The sequence below is a fragment of the Talpa occidentalis genome, unplaced genomic scaffold, assembly GCF_014898055.3.
Source record: "Talpa occidentalis isolate TD23 unplaced genomic scaffold, MPIMG_talOcc4v2.1 talOcc4.12, whole genome shotgun sequence".
Classification (NCBI taxonomy): domain Eukaryota; kingdom Metazoa; phylum Chordata; class Mammalia; order Eulipotyphla; family Talpidae; genus Talpa; species Talpa occidentalis.
Genome location: NW_023601212.1, coordinates 96,698,698 through 96,710,713, shown reverse-complemented (window position 1 = coordinate 96,710,713; position 12,016 = coordinate 96,698,698). Strand labels below are relative to the sequence as shown.

Genomic DNA, 12,016 nt, shown 5'->3' with positions numbered 1-12,016 from the left:
TCCTACAATATTTGCATGCATGCCAAATTTTAGCTGCGTTGAAACCGCTGTTTTCCAACCTCCCTGGTGACGCTGGGGTTGAAGTTTCAGCGCTATCAACCTATCGCCAACCACTGAGGCACGAGTTCGATCCCTGGCCAGGGAGCTACCCACATGGCGCGGCAGACCTCTCCTGTCTCCCCGCATTTGTGTATTTCAGTGGATCCGCCTGTTCTGCTCCCCACTCTCTGCTGAATCCTCTCACCCCCCCACACCTGTGGCCTACACCCCAGCTCTTATATGCATAAATAAAAATAAAACAAAGAAAGAACCGGTTCTTTTCCTCCTTCCTCCTTTATTCATTCATTCTCTCATTCCATCCACTCATTCCCAGTTTGGGGCGGGCATTTACTTGACACACGCATGCGCACTTCTGGAGACTAGCGGGGAGCCCCGCCCCCAGACGCCGACCATTGGCTGGCCCCGCCAGCGCGCCCCTGATTGGTGGCCGCGGGTCCGGCCTCGCTGCCTATCAAAGTTGGCGGGAAAGTTGACAACATGGCGGCGGCGGCGGCCTCGCTCTCAGGCGGCGGCCCGGGGCCCGTGAGGCTGCCGCGCTCGCCGCCCTTCAAGGTGCTGGCGGAGCAGCTGCGGCGCGACGCGGAGGGCGGCCCGGGCGCGTGGCGGCTGTCGCGGGCGGCCGCGGGCCGCGGGCCGCTGGAGCTGGCGGCCGTGTGGATGCAGGGCACCGTGGAGGCGGCGGCCGGCGGCGCGGCGCGGCTGCGCGACCCGAGCGGGCCCTTCTCGGTGCGCGGCCTGGAGCGGGTGCCGCGCGGGCGGCCCTGCCTCGTCCCAGGTAACCGCGGCCCGCGCCGGCCCCCGGCCGGGAGGGAGCGCCGGGAAACGGCCGCGCACCCGGCCCGGGGCCCCCGGGCCCTTCCGGAGGCCCCAGCCGGCCTCCCCGACCCCGGCCTCTCCCCCGCCCCCCCCGTCCTCTCCCCCCAGGACTCCCCCCGCACCCCCGGCCTCCCCAGGCCCTCCCCCGCCCCCCCGGCCTCCCCCCCCGGCCTCCCGCGCTTCCCCCCCGGCCACCCCCGCACCCCCGCGCCCCCCCCGCCTCTCCCACCCCCCCCGGCCTCCTCCCCCTGTCCCCCCGCCGCCCGCCTGCTCGCGCCGGCTCCTGTGGCGGCTTCTGAGCCGGGGCCGCGGCTGCTCGGGGCGCCCCGCCCCTCCTGACTCCGGGGACGGGACCCCACCTCCCTGCCCGCGGGGCTGTCGTCTGGGCGGGGCCGACATTTGCGCGTCTCTCCCGCCTGGGAACGCTGTGCTCAGCCCCCCAGAGCGCTTCTCTGAGCCTCCTGTGCCGGGCCTGCCCCGGGGTGGACTCTGCACGGTAAAGACGGCCTGAGCGCAGCTCCCGGCTGCAGGGGGCGAGGACGGCGTGTGACCGGCTCCTTCAGTGACATTCTGCCGTCCCCCCGCGGGGTCTCCCCACCCCACTGTTTGGCCTCCTTAACGCTGCCCTCTGCCTCAGCAGCGATCTTGTTGTTTTAAAGAATTATTTGATTTACGCATACAAGAGCTGGGATGTGGGCCAGAGGCGGGGGCGGGGGGGCGGGGGGCGCGGCGAGGAGTCACCTGAGACACAGTGGGGAGCAGAACCGACTGACTGGAATCCACTCTCAGCAGGGATCTAACACCCCCAGCTCTCGCAGGCCGCTGCCTCTCTCCAAGTGGCCTGAGAGAGGCTAAAAATGTCTTTCACATTTCAAACGGTTGCACAAGTCACAAGATTTCCTGACATGTGAAAAGCATATGAAATTCAAATAGCAGTTAAGTTTTAATAGAACACATTCAGTCTACGTAATGTCTAGGCTTGTTTTCCCGTCCCAGCTGCAGACTTGAGTAGTTTTGACAGAGACCCTCTGGCCCTTGATAAGCAAAGTTTGCCCCTGTTTTTCACGTCTAAAGATGTGTATTTACTACGTGAGATGCATAAAAAGATGAGGCAGGTAGAAACACATATGATCACTCCATTTTGATGAAAAAGTACATAAATATATTACAGGAAATTCCATATAGTAAACATTAGATGGCACGTATTTGCTGCTTGTTTTTTTCTATGCCAGTATTATTGTCTTTTAAAACTTAAATACTGGTTTCAAGTATCCCCTATAAAATAAGTCTATTAAAATACTGCAAAAGGATTTTGCTATAAACAAGATTGGTGTGTTAAAAATAGACTGGGTGTGTTTTGTAGTAATGCCTGTTATAATGCCTACACTTTGGGTCTTGACCCCAGGCAGTGCTCCTTGGAGGCAGGCAGGGGCAGTTTCCCTATCTGGTCCCAGCCCTGACTTAGGTTTGGCACCCGTAGGTACCTAGCAGGCACTGAGCATTGGTGCCTGATTTACAAATTGGCCTGGATACCTGTAGGTGTGGACTTTTTCATTTCCTTTTGCTAATTAATAACAAGTTTTGATTGACAGAGCCCTGTCACTGCCTTCAGGAGGTGAGTCAGGAAAGTAAGCAGACTACTAAAACACCAAGAAATACTGTAGGCTTGAGCACAGGGTGCTGTGGCACTGCAAAGGGATTCCTGATCCAGGCCTGCAGAGGCAGAGGGGACTTCCTGGAGGAGGTGACCTGGAAGCATGGTGGCTTCATCTATAGGGACCCAACCTCCCGCATTGCCCAGGACTGAAGCAGTGCTGGGAAGTTGGTCACCCAGTGTCGCATGCAGTGGCAGCTGGCCAGGACCTTGAAACAGCTGCTGCAAAGGCTAGAAGGAGAGCCAGCCTGGCCTTGGGGGAGCTTGGGGTAAAATGTGGGGCAGTGGAGAAAGGTGGGAGGGCTCCCATCCTGCCGAGCTGTTTGTGGAATGCCCGCCTCAAGTGACCTTTAATCAGACTCATCACATCAGTGCGGCCCACCCCTTCTCTGGAACATCCAGGGGTGTGTTTCCATGAGTGTCAGGTGCCGCAGGTACAGAATTGAGTCAGAGCTCTCCCTGCTCTCGGGCCTGCAGGGTGAGAGATTGCCCTTGGGGCGGGAACTGCATTTGAGAACGGTCCCTGCAGCCACAGGGTGAGGATGGTTGTGAAGAGAAGGCAGCTGGGAGGCCACTGATGTGGCCCAGGCCAGCTGAATGCCAGCCTGAAGGGAGGGGTGGGTGGGGAAGAGAGAGGGGAGAAGGCAGAGGGGCAGCTGTGGGGCTAGAGGGTTGGGTGGGGCCAACGGGACTGGCACCTGGCGGCCTCCCCTCAAGAGGAAAGAGCTCCACCAGCCTCCTTCCTAGGAGTGGTGACTTTCCTGGTGACTTTCCTTGGGCTCGGGTTCTCTTTCTGCAGGGCTCATTTCTGCCTGTGCTCCAGGACCAGCAGTGGTGTGGCCGGCGTATTTTCAGGACTGGCCTTTACTTGCTCAGATAGAATCTGGAGATGGAGTTGGAGAAAACTGAGACCGTCCTGCCAGGCCTTGAAAGCCAGAGATGTCGGCTTGCTTGGCTCCCTGGCATCTTTCGATCAGGGGTCCGTTGGGCATGTGACCCAGTCCTGACGCTGGAAGTGGAGGCTCGCCATGGGGCTGGCTGTGTCTGCCCTTCTGCTGTGTTTGGGTTTTTTTGCACAATTGAGTTTTTTGTGGTTAAAGCTGGCCAAGTTTTGCTTTCAAGGAGAGCCACTTCCTCAAGGGAATGGGAAGTGTGTCGGTGAACGTGTCATTAGATGCTGCTGATGGCAGCCGCCCTCCTGCGGGTGCGCTTGTGTGTGCCTGCCGGCGGTCTGGGTGGTCTGGTCTGGAGCGAGCGGTGGGGACTAGGTCCAGGCAGTTGAAACAGCAGAGTGGTGAGCAGGAGAGCTGCCCGCCCGCTCTTCTGGCCTCACTAAAGGAAAACTGAGTTTGCTGTGGGGTGCTAGGGGGTGTCTTTGCAGAAAGAGGATGGGACCAGTGCAGAGAGCAGCCAGAGTCTGTGGCACTGAGCAAAGAACAAAAACCAGAGGGAAGGTTGGGTTTTAGTCTCTGCCTGAGAACAGTCTAATTATACTCAAACTCTGATGTGAAACTCTCTCATTTCTCAGGCAGAGTTGCTCCAACTCTGAATGACGGTTACTTGCTGCAGGGACTTCAACCCCTGTGCCACCAGGGAGGCCCTAGCTGCGATTTTTAAAAAACATTTTAAAACCAGAAACCAAAGAAGAAATGATGTCACTCTCCAGGTTAAATGTTGGGCTTGGGCCTCCCTGGTGGCGCAGGGGTTAAGTCTCAGTGCTGTCAAGCTTTCACCAGCCATTGAACCCTGAGTTGGATCCCTGGCCAGGGAGCTACCCACATGGCGCAGCAGACCTCTCCTGTCTCCCCGCTGCTCCCCTCAGCAGTGTATTTCAGTAGATCCGCCCACTCTGCTCCCCACTCTGTCTCTGGTGAATCCTCTCACCCCCCACACCTCTGGCCTATACCCCAGCTCTTGTATGCATAAATAAATAAATAAATCCTTAAAAAAATAAATATCAGACTTACTGTCAGTGTATTGGTTTTGATCACTGATGGCATTTTGGTGTCTACTCTCTACAATTCTTTTCCCTCCACTTTGCCTCTGATAGAGTGAAGCCCTCCCAAGGGCTAGTCTCTGGTCTTCGATGTTCGTTCGTATTGTTTGTGTCACCGGCTTTTCTTCTTCCTCTAGGAAAGTATGTGATGGTCATGGGAGTGGTCCAGGCATGCAGCCCGGAGCCCTGCCTGCAGGCTGTGAAGATGACGGAGCTCTCCGATAATCCCATCCATGCGAGCATGTGGGAGCTGGAAGTGGCAGATTTGCACAGGAGTATCCCTTAGGTGCTGGCGCCCTCGGTAACAACAATAGTAAGTCTGAAACCACTTAGGATCTTTATGCCCCGTGGATGTTGTTCAATGTGGATTTCTCACAAGTTTCCCGGAGAGCAGGGAGCTTTGCTTTGGCTGACCCAGGAGTCCGGATGTAGGATTTCTAGATGCTGGGACAGTTCAGTTAACTCAGCCTCCACTGCCCTTTGCTCTGACGACTGACTGCTGATGAAAAGCAGATGTTATGTTCTCGCTCATCCCTATCCCCCTCTTGTTTTTTTTGTTTTGTTTATGTGTGTTAATGCGCTCGCTCTCTCTCTCTCTCTCTCTCTCTCTCTCTCTCTCTCTCTCTCTCTCTCTCTCTCTCGCACACAGGAGCTCAAGCTGCAGTTTCCCAATTTTACCAGGGATGGTCCTTTTTCCATGGCTGCTGGGATCCTATTTTACATGCAGAATTTGAATCTCAGGCGAGCCCATGGCCCCCCCAGAGCAGTTAGGCCAGGAAAGCAAAGGACTGACGTCAGCTCCGAGGGTCCCCTGTCCACAACCTCCACGTCCAGTTTGCAGGACTAATGGCCTCCTCAGCAGCTGTCTGCTTCGGCCCCCGGCAACTTGGTTGGGGTCCTCCTCCTTCCACGTGGACGCTGATGCCAGCCCGCACCCCCCTTCACCTGGAGATGGCGAGACTCTTTCCACAATGCACGTTGAAATTAAAACCAAGCTTGAGAACGACTTTCAGGCATTTGCTCACCTTCAGCCTCATGGCTTTCGGTGAGACGCAGGGGGCGACCTCTTGGCTCGGACGTCTGTTGTGTGTGGCGTGACTTTTTAACTTCGTTGCTTTGGATGGCAGGTCTCTGCGCTCTGCCAGGGCCTCCTGTTTTTTCCACAGATTATAACTATCGGGGGAGCCAGGTTCTGGGCCTATATTGCCATAGAGTTTTGCTGAATTATTAATCTTATGCCTTGAATAAATTATTACATAGGCTATTTTTTTTTTTCCAAGTTGACTATTTTTTAGAGCATCTTTAAATTCGTAGGGGAGAAAAAGAGAGTGCAGCCTTCCCCTACACTCCCCGCTCAGTTTCCCCTCACGTTAGTATCTTGCCGTGGGGCGGAACATCAGGTACAAGCGAGGAGCCAACATACCCGAGGAGCAGCTGAAGCCTGTGGCTAGCTCTCGGTGCCGCTTTTGGGGCGCGCAGTTCTGTGAGTTTTACAAAAGCGTTATAGGGAGGGGCACCGCCCTGGCCATCCCGCCCTCCCCCAGCTCCGAACACCCTCCCTCATTCCGTCTCCACAGTTTGCCTTCTCCAGACTGCCATGCAGTTGGATCATACAGCGACTTTTTCCAACTGGCTTCTTTCACTTAGCAATACGCACTCAAGGCTTCTCCGTGTATTTTTGAAACGCGATAGCTCCTTTCTTTTTATCGCTGAGTAACACACCATTGCATAGATCCACCACCGTCTGTTTACCCATTCCCCTGTTCAAGGGCAGATCTTTGAATCCAACTTTTGGGAGTCATTCATAGCGCTGCTATTAAACACGTGTGTGTGGACATGAGTTTTCAGCTTTTTGGGGTGAAAGCCTGGGGCACGCTCGGCGGTCACGTGGTATGTTGCGCCTTGTGAGGAACTGCCAGACTGTCTGCCTCAGTCCACTTGGGTTGCTGTAACAAAACACCATAGACAGGGGGCTTACAAACAACAGAAACTTATTTCTCGAAGGTTCTGGAGATCTAAGGTCAAGGTGCCAGCAGATTCAAAGTGCACTTCCTGGCTCAGAGATGGTGTTCCCACATAGGCCAGGGGTTCCTGGGGGCCCATTTATCCGGGCACTAATCCCATCATGAGGGGTCCACCACATGAATTAATCACCTCCCAACGGCCCACCTCCTAACACTGTATTTGTGGTTGGGTTTCAACGTGAATGGGGGCCAGTCTCAAGCCCCGTCTCCCCAAGCTGCTACACCATTTTGTGTTCCCCTCAGCCATGTACGAGACAAGCGTTCCCCTTGTGCCAAACCTTTGCCAGCGTTTGGTATTGTCAGAGTTTTGGGTCTGCTGTGTTTAAACTACAGCATTTTCTCTTAATGAGGCTAATTGGAAAGTGCACATTGTACGTGTGTGTTTTTATTGCTGATCTGCATTCGTTGACCACTTGACACTTGTCTCCAGCTTTTTTTTAAATTTATTTATTTATGCATACAAGAACTGGGGTGTAGCTAGAGGTGTGGGGGGTGAGAGGATTCACCAGAGACAGAGTGGGGAGCGGAACAGGCAGACTGACTGAAATACACTGCTGAGGGAAGCAGCAGGCGAGACAGGTGAAGTCTGCTGCGCCATGTGGGTCAGCTCCCTGGCTGGGGATCAAACTTGTGTCACAGTGGCTGCAAATTGCTTCATAGTGCTGAGACTTAACCCCTTGCACCACTAGGGAGGCCCCCCAGCGTTTTTTGTTCCGCGTTTGGGGGTGGTGGGCAGTGACGACGAGCCCTGCGCCTCTGGAGACCTGACAAGCCCTTCCTTTGTCCTTCAATTTGCAGTGTGACTGCGGGCAAGTCACCTAACCTGTGCTTTAGTTTCCTCAAGTACAAATTGCAGATTATACAACACCCACTTCATTGCGCAGATGTGAGGAATAAAATGAAGATGTGTGTAAATCACCTCTGCGTGTGCCAGGCAATTGTTGCTGGGAGGAATAATATGTTATTACTTACATCATCAGCTGTTAAAAAAATTATGTATCAAGTCGTTCTAGAACTACAGAAAAATTGCAGATAGTACAAAGTGTACAAATATACCCACATCCGGGTCCCTTTATTATTAGCATCTTCAATTAGTATGGCACACTCGTGACAGTGAAGCAATAGTGTAATGTTTTGATGAACCAAAGTGTATGCTTAATCCATCTTCCTTAGCTTTTTTCCCCCCCGAATGTCCTCTTTCTGTTCCAGGATCCCATCCAGGTTAACCCACCACATTTAGTCATCCTGTCTCCTGAGAGGCTCCTCCTGGCTGGGACCGTCCATCAGTTGCTTTTAATTACTGACGTTTCATTTTGATATACTCTATGGGCTCTCTTGCTGGAGGATTCTTGTTTAAACTTCATTCCAGGGCCTCCTGGGGACCTAGGGGTTAAGGCTCAGGGCTACCACCACAAAGGCCCACCGTGAATGCCTGAATTCTATCCCTGGCCAGGGAGCTGACCCACATGGCGCAGCAGACCTCTGCTGTCTCCCCGCTGCTCCCCACTCTCTCTGGTGAGTTCTCTCACCCGCAGCACCCCTGGCCTACATCCCAGTTCTTGTATACAAAAATAAATAAAATCTTAAAAAAAACAACAACTTCATTCCACAATGATGATGGGGTGCCCGAGAAGTAGCCGTGGAGCTGGGTGTGTGAACTCCTTAAAGCCTAAAACTGAAGCCCGCCCTCCTTCCGATAAGTCCCCTTATCTGAAACCTGCTTTTCTGCTAGAACAGTGACTGGCTGCTGAGAACCTCCTCGCCATATCCTGCCCCCTCTGTCTTCGCCTCACTTCGGGGAAGTAATGCCCGATTGAAAAACGCCGATTGGGCTGATAGCACTGCTTGGACAGTGCGTGTCTCGGGAGCCGGGGAGGTGGGCAGGGGAGGGCGCCCGCTTTCTCCAGCGCCCCCGCCGCCAGCCGGGCTCCAGGCGCCGCGGTGGAGGTGTGCACCTCAGTCTCCCAGCCCAGCCTTGCGGTTTGCCTGAATATTAATAACTCTCACTGTTTCGGCCAGCGTTTCCTCCTTGACATCATCCAGCGCCTCTCGGGTGGGGGTTTTAGTTTTCTGGTGCCAAATCAGAGTTGGTTTATCAGCAAGCACGCCTTGCCAGGCCAGGGTGGGCGTGTGCTGAGGCAGCGCTGCTTCCCTTTTGAAATTGGCTCTTTTCTAAGAACTGAAAATAAGCAACCGAGGCCGTGACTTCACTTTTCTTGGAACTGCTTTACATTAGAAAAAAAAATAAAGCCCTCATTTGGTTGGTTTTGGATCGCTGAGTTCCCTAATTCTTTCTGTTGCCTGTTCTTGTAAAGCTCAAGTTTTACCGCCAAAATCTTGAGCATCAGGTGGAGCAGGAAGGAGCAGGAAGGACCATCTGGAGAGTTGGGAGTTTGGTCTCCTGGGCTGTTTATGGCTGAATGGTCCAGGGGAAAAGAATCTGGAAGACACGCCGTGTGCACACTCATGTTTAAATCCCAAGGGTCTCAGCCACAACCCTGTGGCCCTGATCTCTGTCAGGCCCCCAAACCTCAGGACACACACAACCCAAATGCAGCGGACACTGGCCGCTTGCAAGGGTGAGGAGGAATGTGCTTTTCCGCCGCAGTGACCTACGTCCAGCAGACACGGCCCTGCACCGGGATGTCTCCAAGGGACCGCTCCTGCTTAGCATTAGGGAGAGAGCGGCTTGGCCACTCTGGGCTCTGGTCCTGCTCCTGCCCTTCCCTGTCTGGCCCTGCCCTTGACTCTGGGCAGGCAGGTCAGTCCTGAAGTGGAGATAATTCTCTTCCCCAGGACGCTATATGGCAGGCTCACGGGGCCGGCCCAGATGTCCCTCTCAGCGCGGTTCCCTGCAGACAGTGCAGACAGGCCTATACACTGCCCAGCTGTCTACTGTCGGGGTCTCCGTCCCCCTGGGGGGCTCTCCAGACATGTGGCTGTGTCCTACCTCCCTGTCTCCCCCCGGCACGGGGCACGTCACACACGTCTGTGGTAAGTGCTGGGTGAAGCCGGAGGGATTACACAGCCAAGGCCGTGCTCTTGAACTTGCGTGGGGTACGCCACGGCTCTCCAGCGAAAGGAACCCCCTTCCCGCCAGCCGGAGAGGTCTTTTGAATCCGCACTCGGGGTGCTTGCTCCCAACCAGCCTCGGGGTGCTTGCTCCCAACCAGCCTCGGGGTGCTTGCTCCCAGGCTTGCCCCCACGCTGCAGTTCAGAATGTAAATAAAGATGTGAAAGGCTGGAGGAAAGGGACAGACACAAGTGAGTCAGAAAAGGAAAAAAAAAAGACGTGGTTTGGGCGGATCTGAAATGGTTGTCGGAGAACCACCGAGCTCCTCTGATAAAGAATGCAAATGCATCCAAGAGTCCGGTGCCAGGGACGGCCCAGAAGCTCCCCGGGATGACTTCACTTTGCGGTCAGTGCCCCGGGAGGTGCATCTCCCCCAGCGCACAGCTGCGAGCACTGCGGTCACAAAACTGCAGTCACGGAGGATGGAGTCCTTTGCCCGGGGGCATCTGGCCAGCAGGCTGCGGCCAGGCGGGTCTGAGGCCAGGGGCTGCCCCGCGATGCTGGGGAGGAGGCAGGACCTGGGTTCCAGAGGGCTCTGCGGGGACTCAGACCGGCTCTGGTTGCTCTGGGCCTTTACACTTAGGTGCTGGCACCCCCTGCAGGCCGGCCCCGGGCGGAGCAGCCCTGCGCCGCTGAAGCGGTGCAGCCGCCGGTGACCAAGAAGAAAAGTCACAGAAGGAAGCAGAGAACAAACACCTCCCTCCCCTTCCCCCTGAAACCTTGCAGTTGCCGATGCGAGTTTTTCCCGGTATAGCCAAGCCATCTTGGCGGTGGAGGTGGGGACGGGGGTGGATTTGGCAACCGCATGCGCTCCTGCTTTGGAGCACCATCCCCGCTGGTGGCGACTGAGCGACCTTGGGAGCCCTCCACATCTCTGAGCCTCATTTTTGTCATCCGTAGAGAAGGGGTGATTTGGGGTCACCGAGGGGAAGTAGCCGGTCCACAAGCTGCAACGGAATCCAGGCCGTCTCAGTGGCGCTCAAAAAACATTCGCGCCACGGGTCTTTCTGTCACCAAGCACTTTCCGAGCTGGGTCCCAGCTCTGGGGACACACTCTGCAGGCAAAAGACTTGGGTTGCTCCCTGCACGCATGGAAACTCGAGTCTCTGGCCTCCTCTGCCTCGTCTGGGTATAGCCTGAGAAAGACCTCACTTTAGGGATCCGTGATTGGATTGAACTCACCAGAATGGCCGCCAGCTCAATGCCCTCCATCTGTGACACCCGCAGGCTCCTGCCACGTGAGGCAGCATGCACACATGCTTCCGCGTTAGGACGCAGGCAACTTTGGGTGTGAGGGGGTCAATTCTGCCTACCCAGCCTGCCCCTCACCCCCAAAGATGCTGTCCATCCCCAATATAAAACACATTCACTGGGTCCCAAGGTCTCCGAAGATCTCATGCCTTTTACAGCATCAACTCTAAGTCCAAAAAGCTCATCTAAATCTTGTCAATAAAAGACCCCAAGTATCATCATGGAAACCACCTGCATCTGGGCATCTGGGGGGGTCTGGGGGGGTTCTTCCCCTCCATCTGCAAACCCATGAACTCAAGAAACAAGTTAATCTGCCCCCAAAATAAAATGGGCAGCACCCCAGAGGGGATGCGTCTAGTTCTATCCCTGATCCAAGGACAAGAAAGACGAAGACGGGGAAAGAATAACAAGGCCCTAAGACCCCGAGTGCAGCACAAATCTTCCCTTCCAACGGGCAAATAGGAGAAAGATTTTCACACCAAATTCTGTGCCTGTTGAGATGAGGGAAAAGCAGAACCAGAAGCTTGCCTCCAGCAGATAATGCATGTTCTAGAAAGGCCAGGCCCAGGTCTTCCTGGTGCTCAGCTGAGCCACATTTGGCTGCAAAGACTTTCCCAGGGAGCCGCCCCACCCAGGCATCCTACCCCCAGGCACCCCACCTTGGGCCTTGGACCGTCTAAACTGGGTGGCTTTTTTTTTTAAGATTTAATTATTTATCCAAGAACCGGGGTACAGGCCAGATGCGCAGGAGGGTGAGAGGATTCACCAGAGACAGAGCGGGGAACAGAACAGGCAGACTGACGAAATACACTGCTGAGGGGAGCAGCGGGCTGAGACAGGAGAGGTCCGTCGCACCATGTGGGATTCTCAGCAGCTGGCCGGGATCGAACTCGCGTTATAGAGGCTGCGGACAGCTTCACAGCGCTGCGCTCAACCACCTGTGCCACCAGGGAGGCCCTAAACTGGGGTTGCTTTTAACCTGTCTCTCTGCCCACATCTTTAATTAAGCCCATGTGGGTGGGGCTCTGGAAAATATAAGCCTTTAGGAAACCCCTAGTGAGCCCTGTGGCCAACTAGGCGGAGCAGCCTCCATCTCAGGTGGAGCCTGAGATTCCTGGTGGGGACGGAGCTGCCAGGCTGAT

The 12,016-nt window shown here is 55.2% G+C and overlaps 1 protein-coding gene across 1 annotated transcript; it reads left to right on the top strand.

Moving 5' to 3' along the window:
* The first annotated feature begins 537 nt into the window (after window positions 1–537).
* Window positions 538–8,018, top strand: RMI2 (RecQ mediated genome instability 2). Its single transcript, XM_037507596.2, has 3 exons — window positions 538–835; window positions 4,664–4,839; window positions 5,176–8,018. Exons 1-2 carry the CDS (start codon window positions 538–540, stop codon window positions 4,810–4,812), a joined length of 447 nt encoding a protein of 148 aa, XP_037363493.1. The 3' UTR covers window positions 4,813–4,839; window positions 5,176–8,018.
* Window positions 8,019–12,016: the final 3,998 nt, after the last annotated feature.

Bases quoted from the DNA above. Each gene is read 5' to 3' on its own strand.
- RMI2 (XM_037507596.2), top strand. From the start codon at position 538: ATGGCGGCGGCGGCGGCCTCGCTCTCAGGCGGCGGCCCGGGGCCCGTG. The intron at 836-4,663 runs GTAACCGCGGCC...TTCTTCCTCTAG, and splicing joins GCGGCCCTGCCTCGTCCCAG to GAAAGTATGTGATGGTCATG.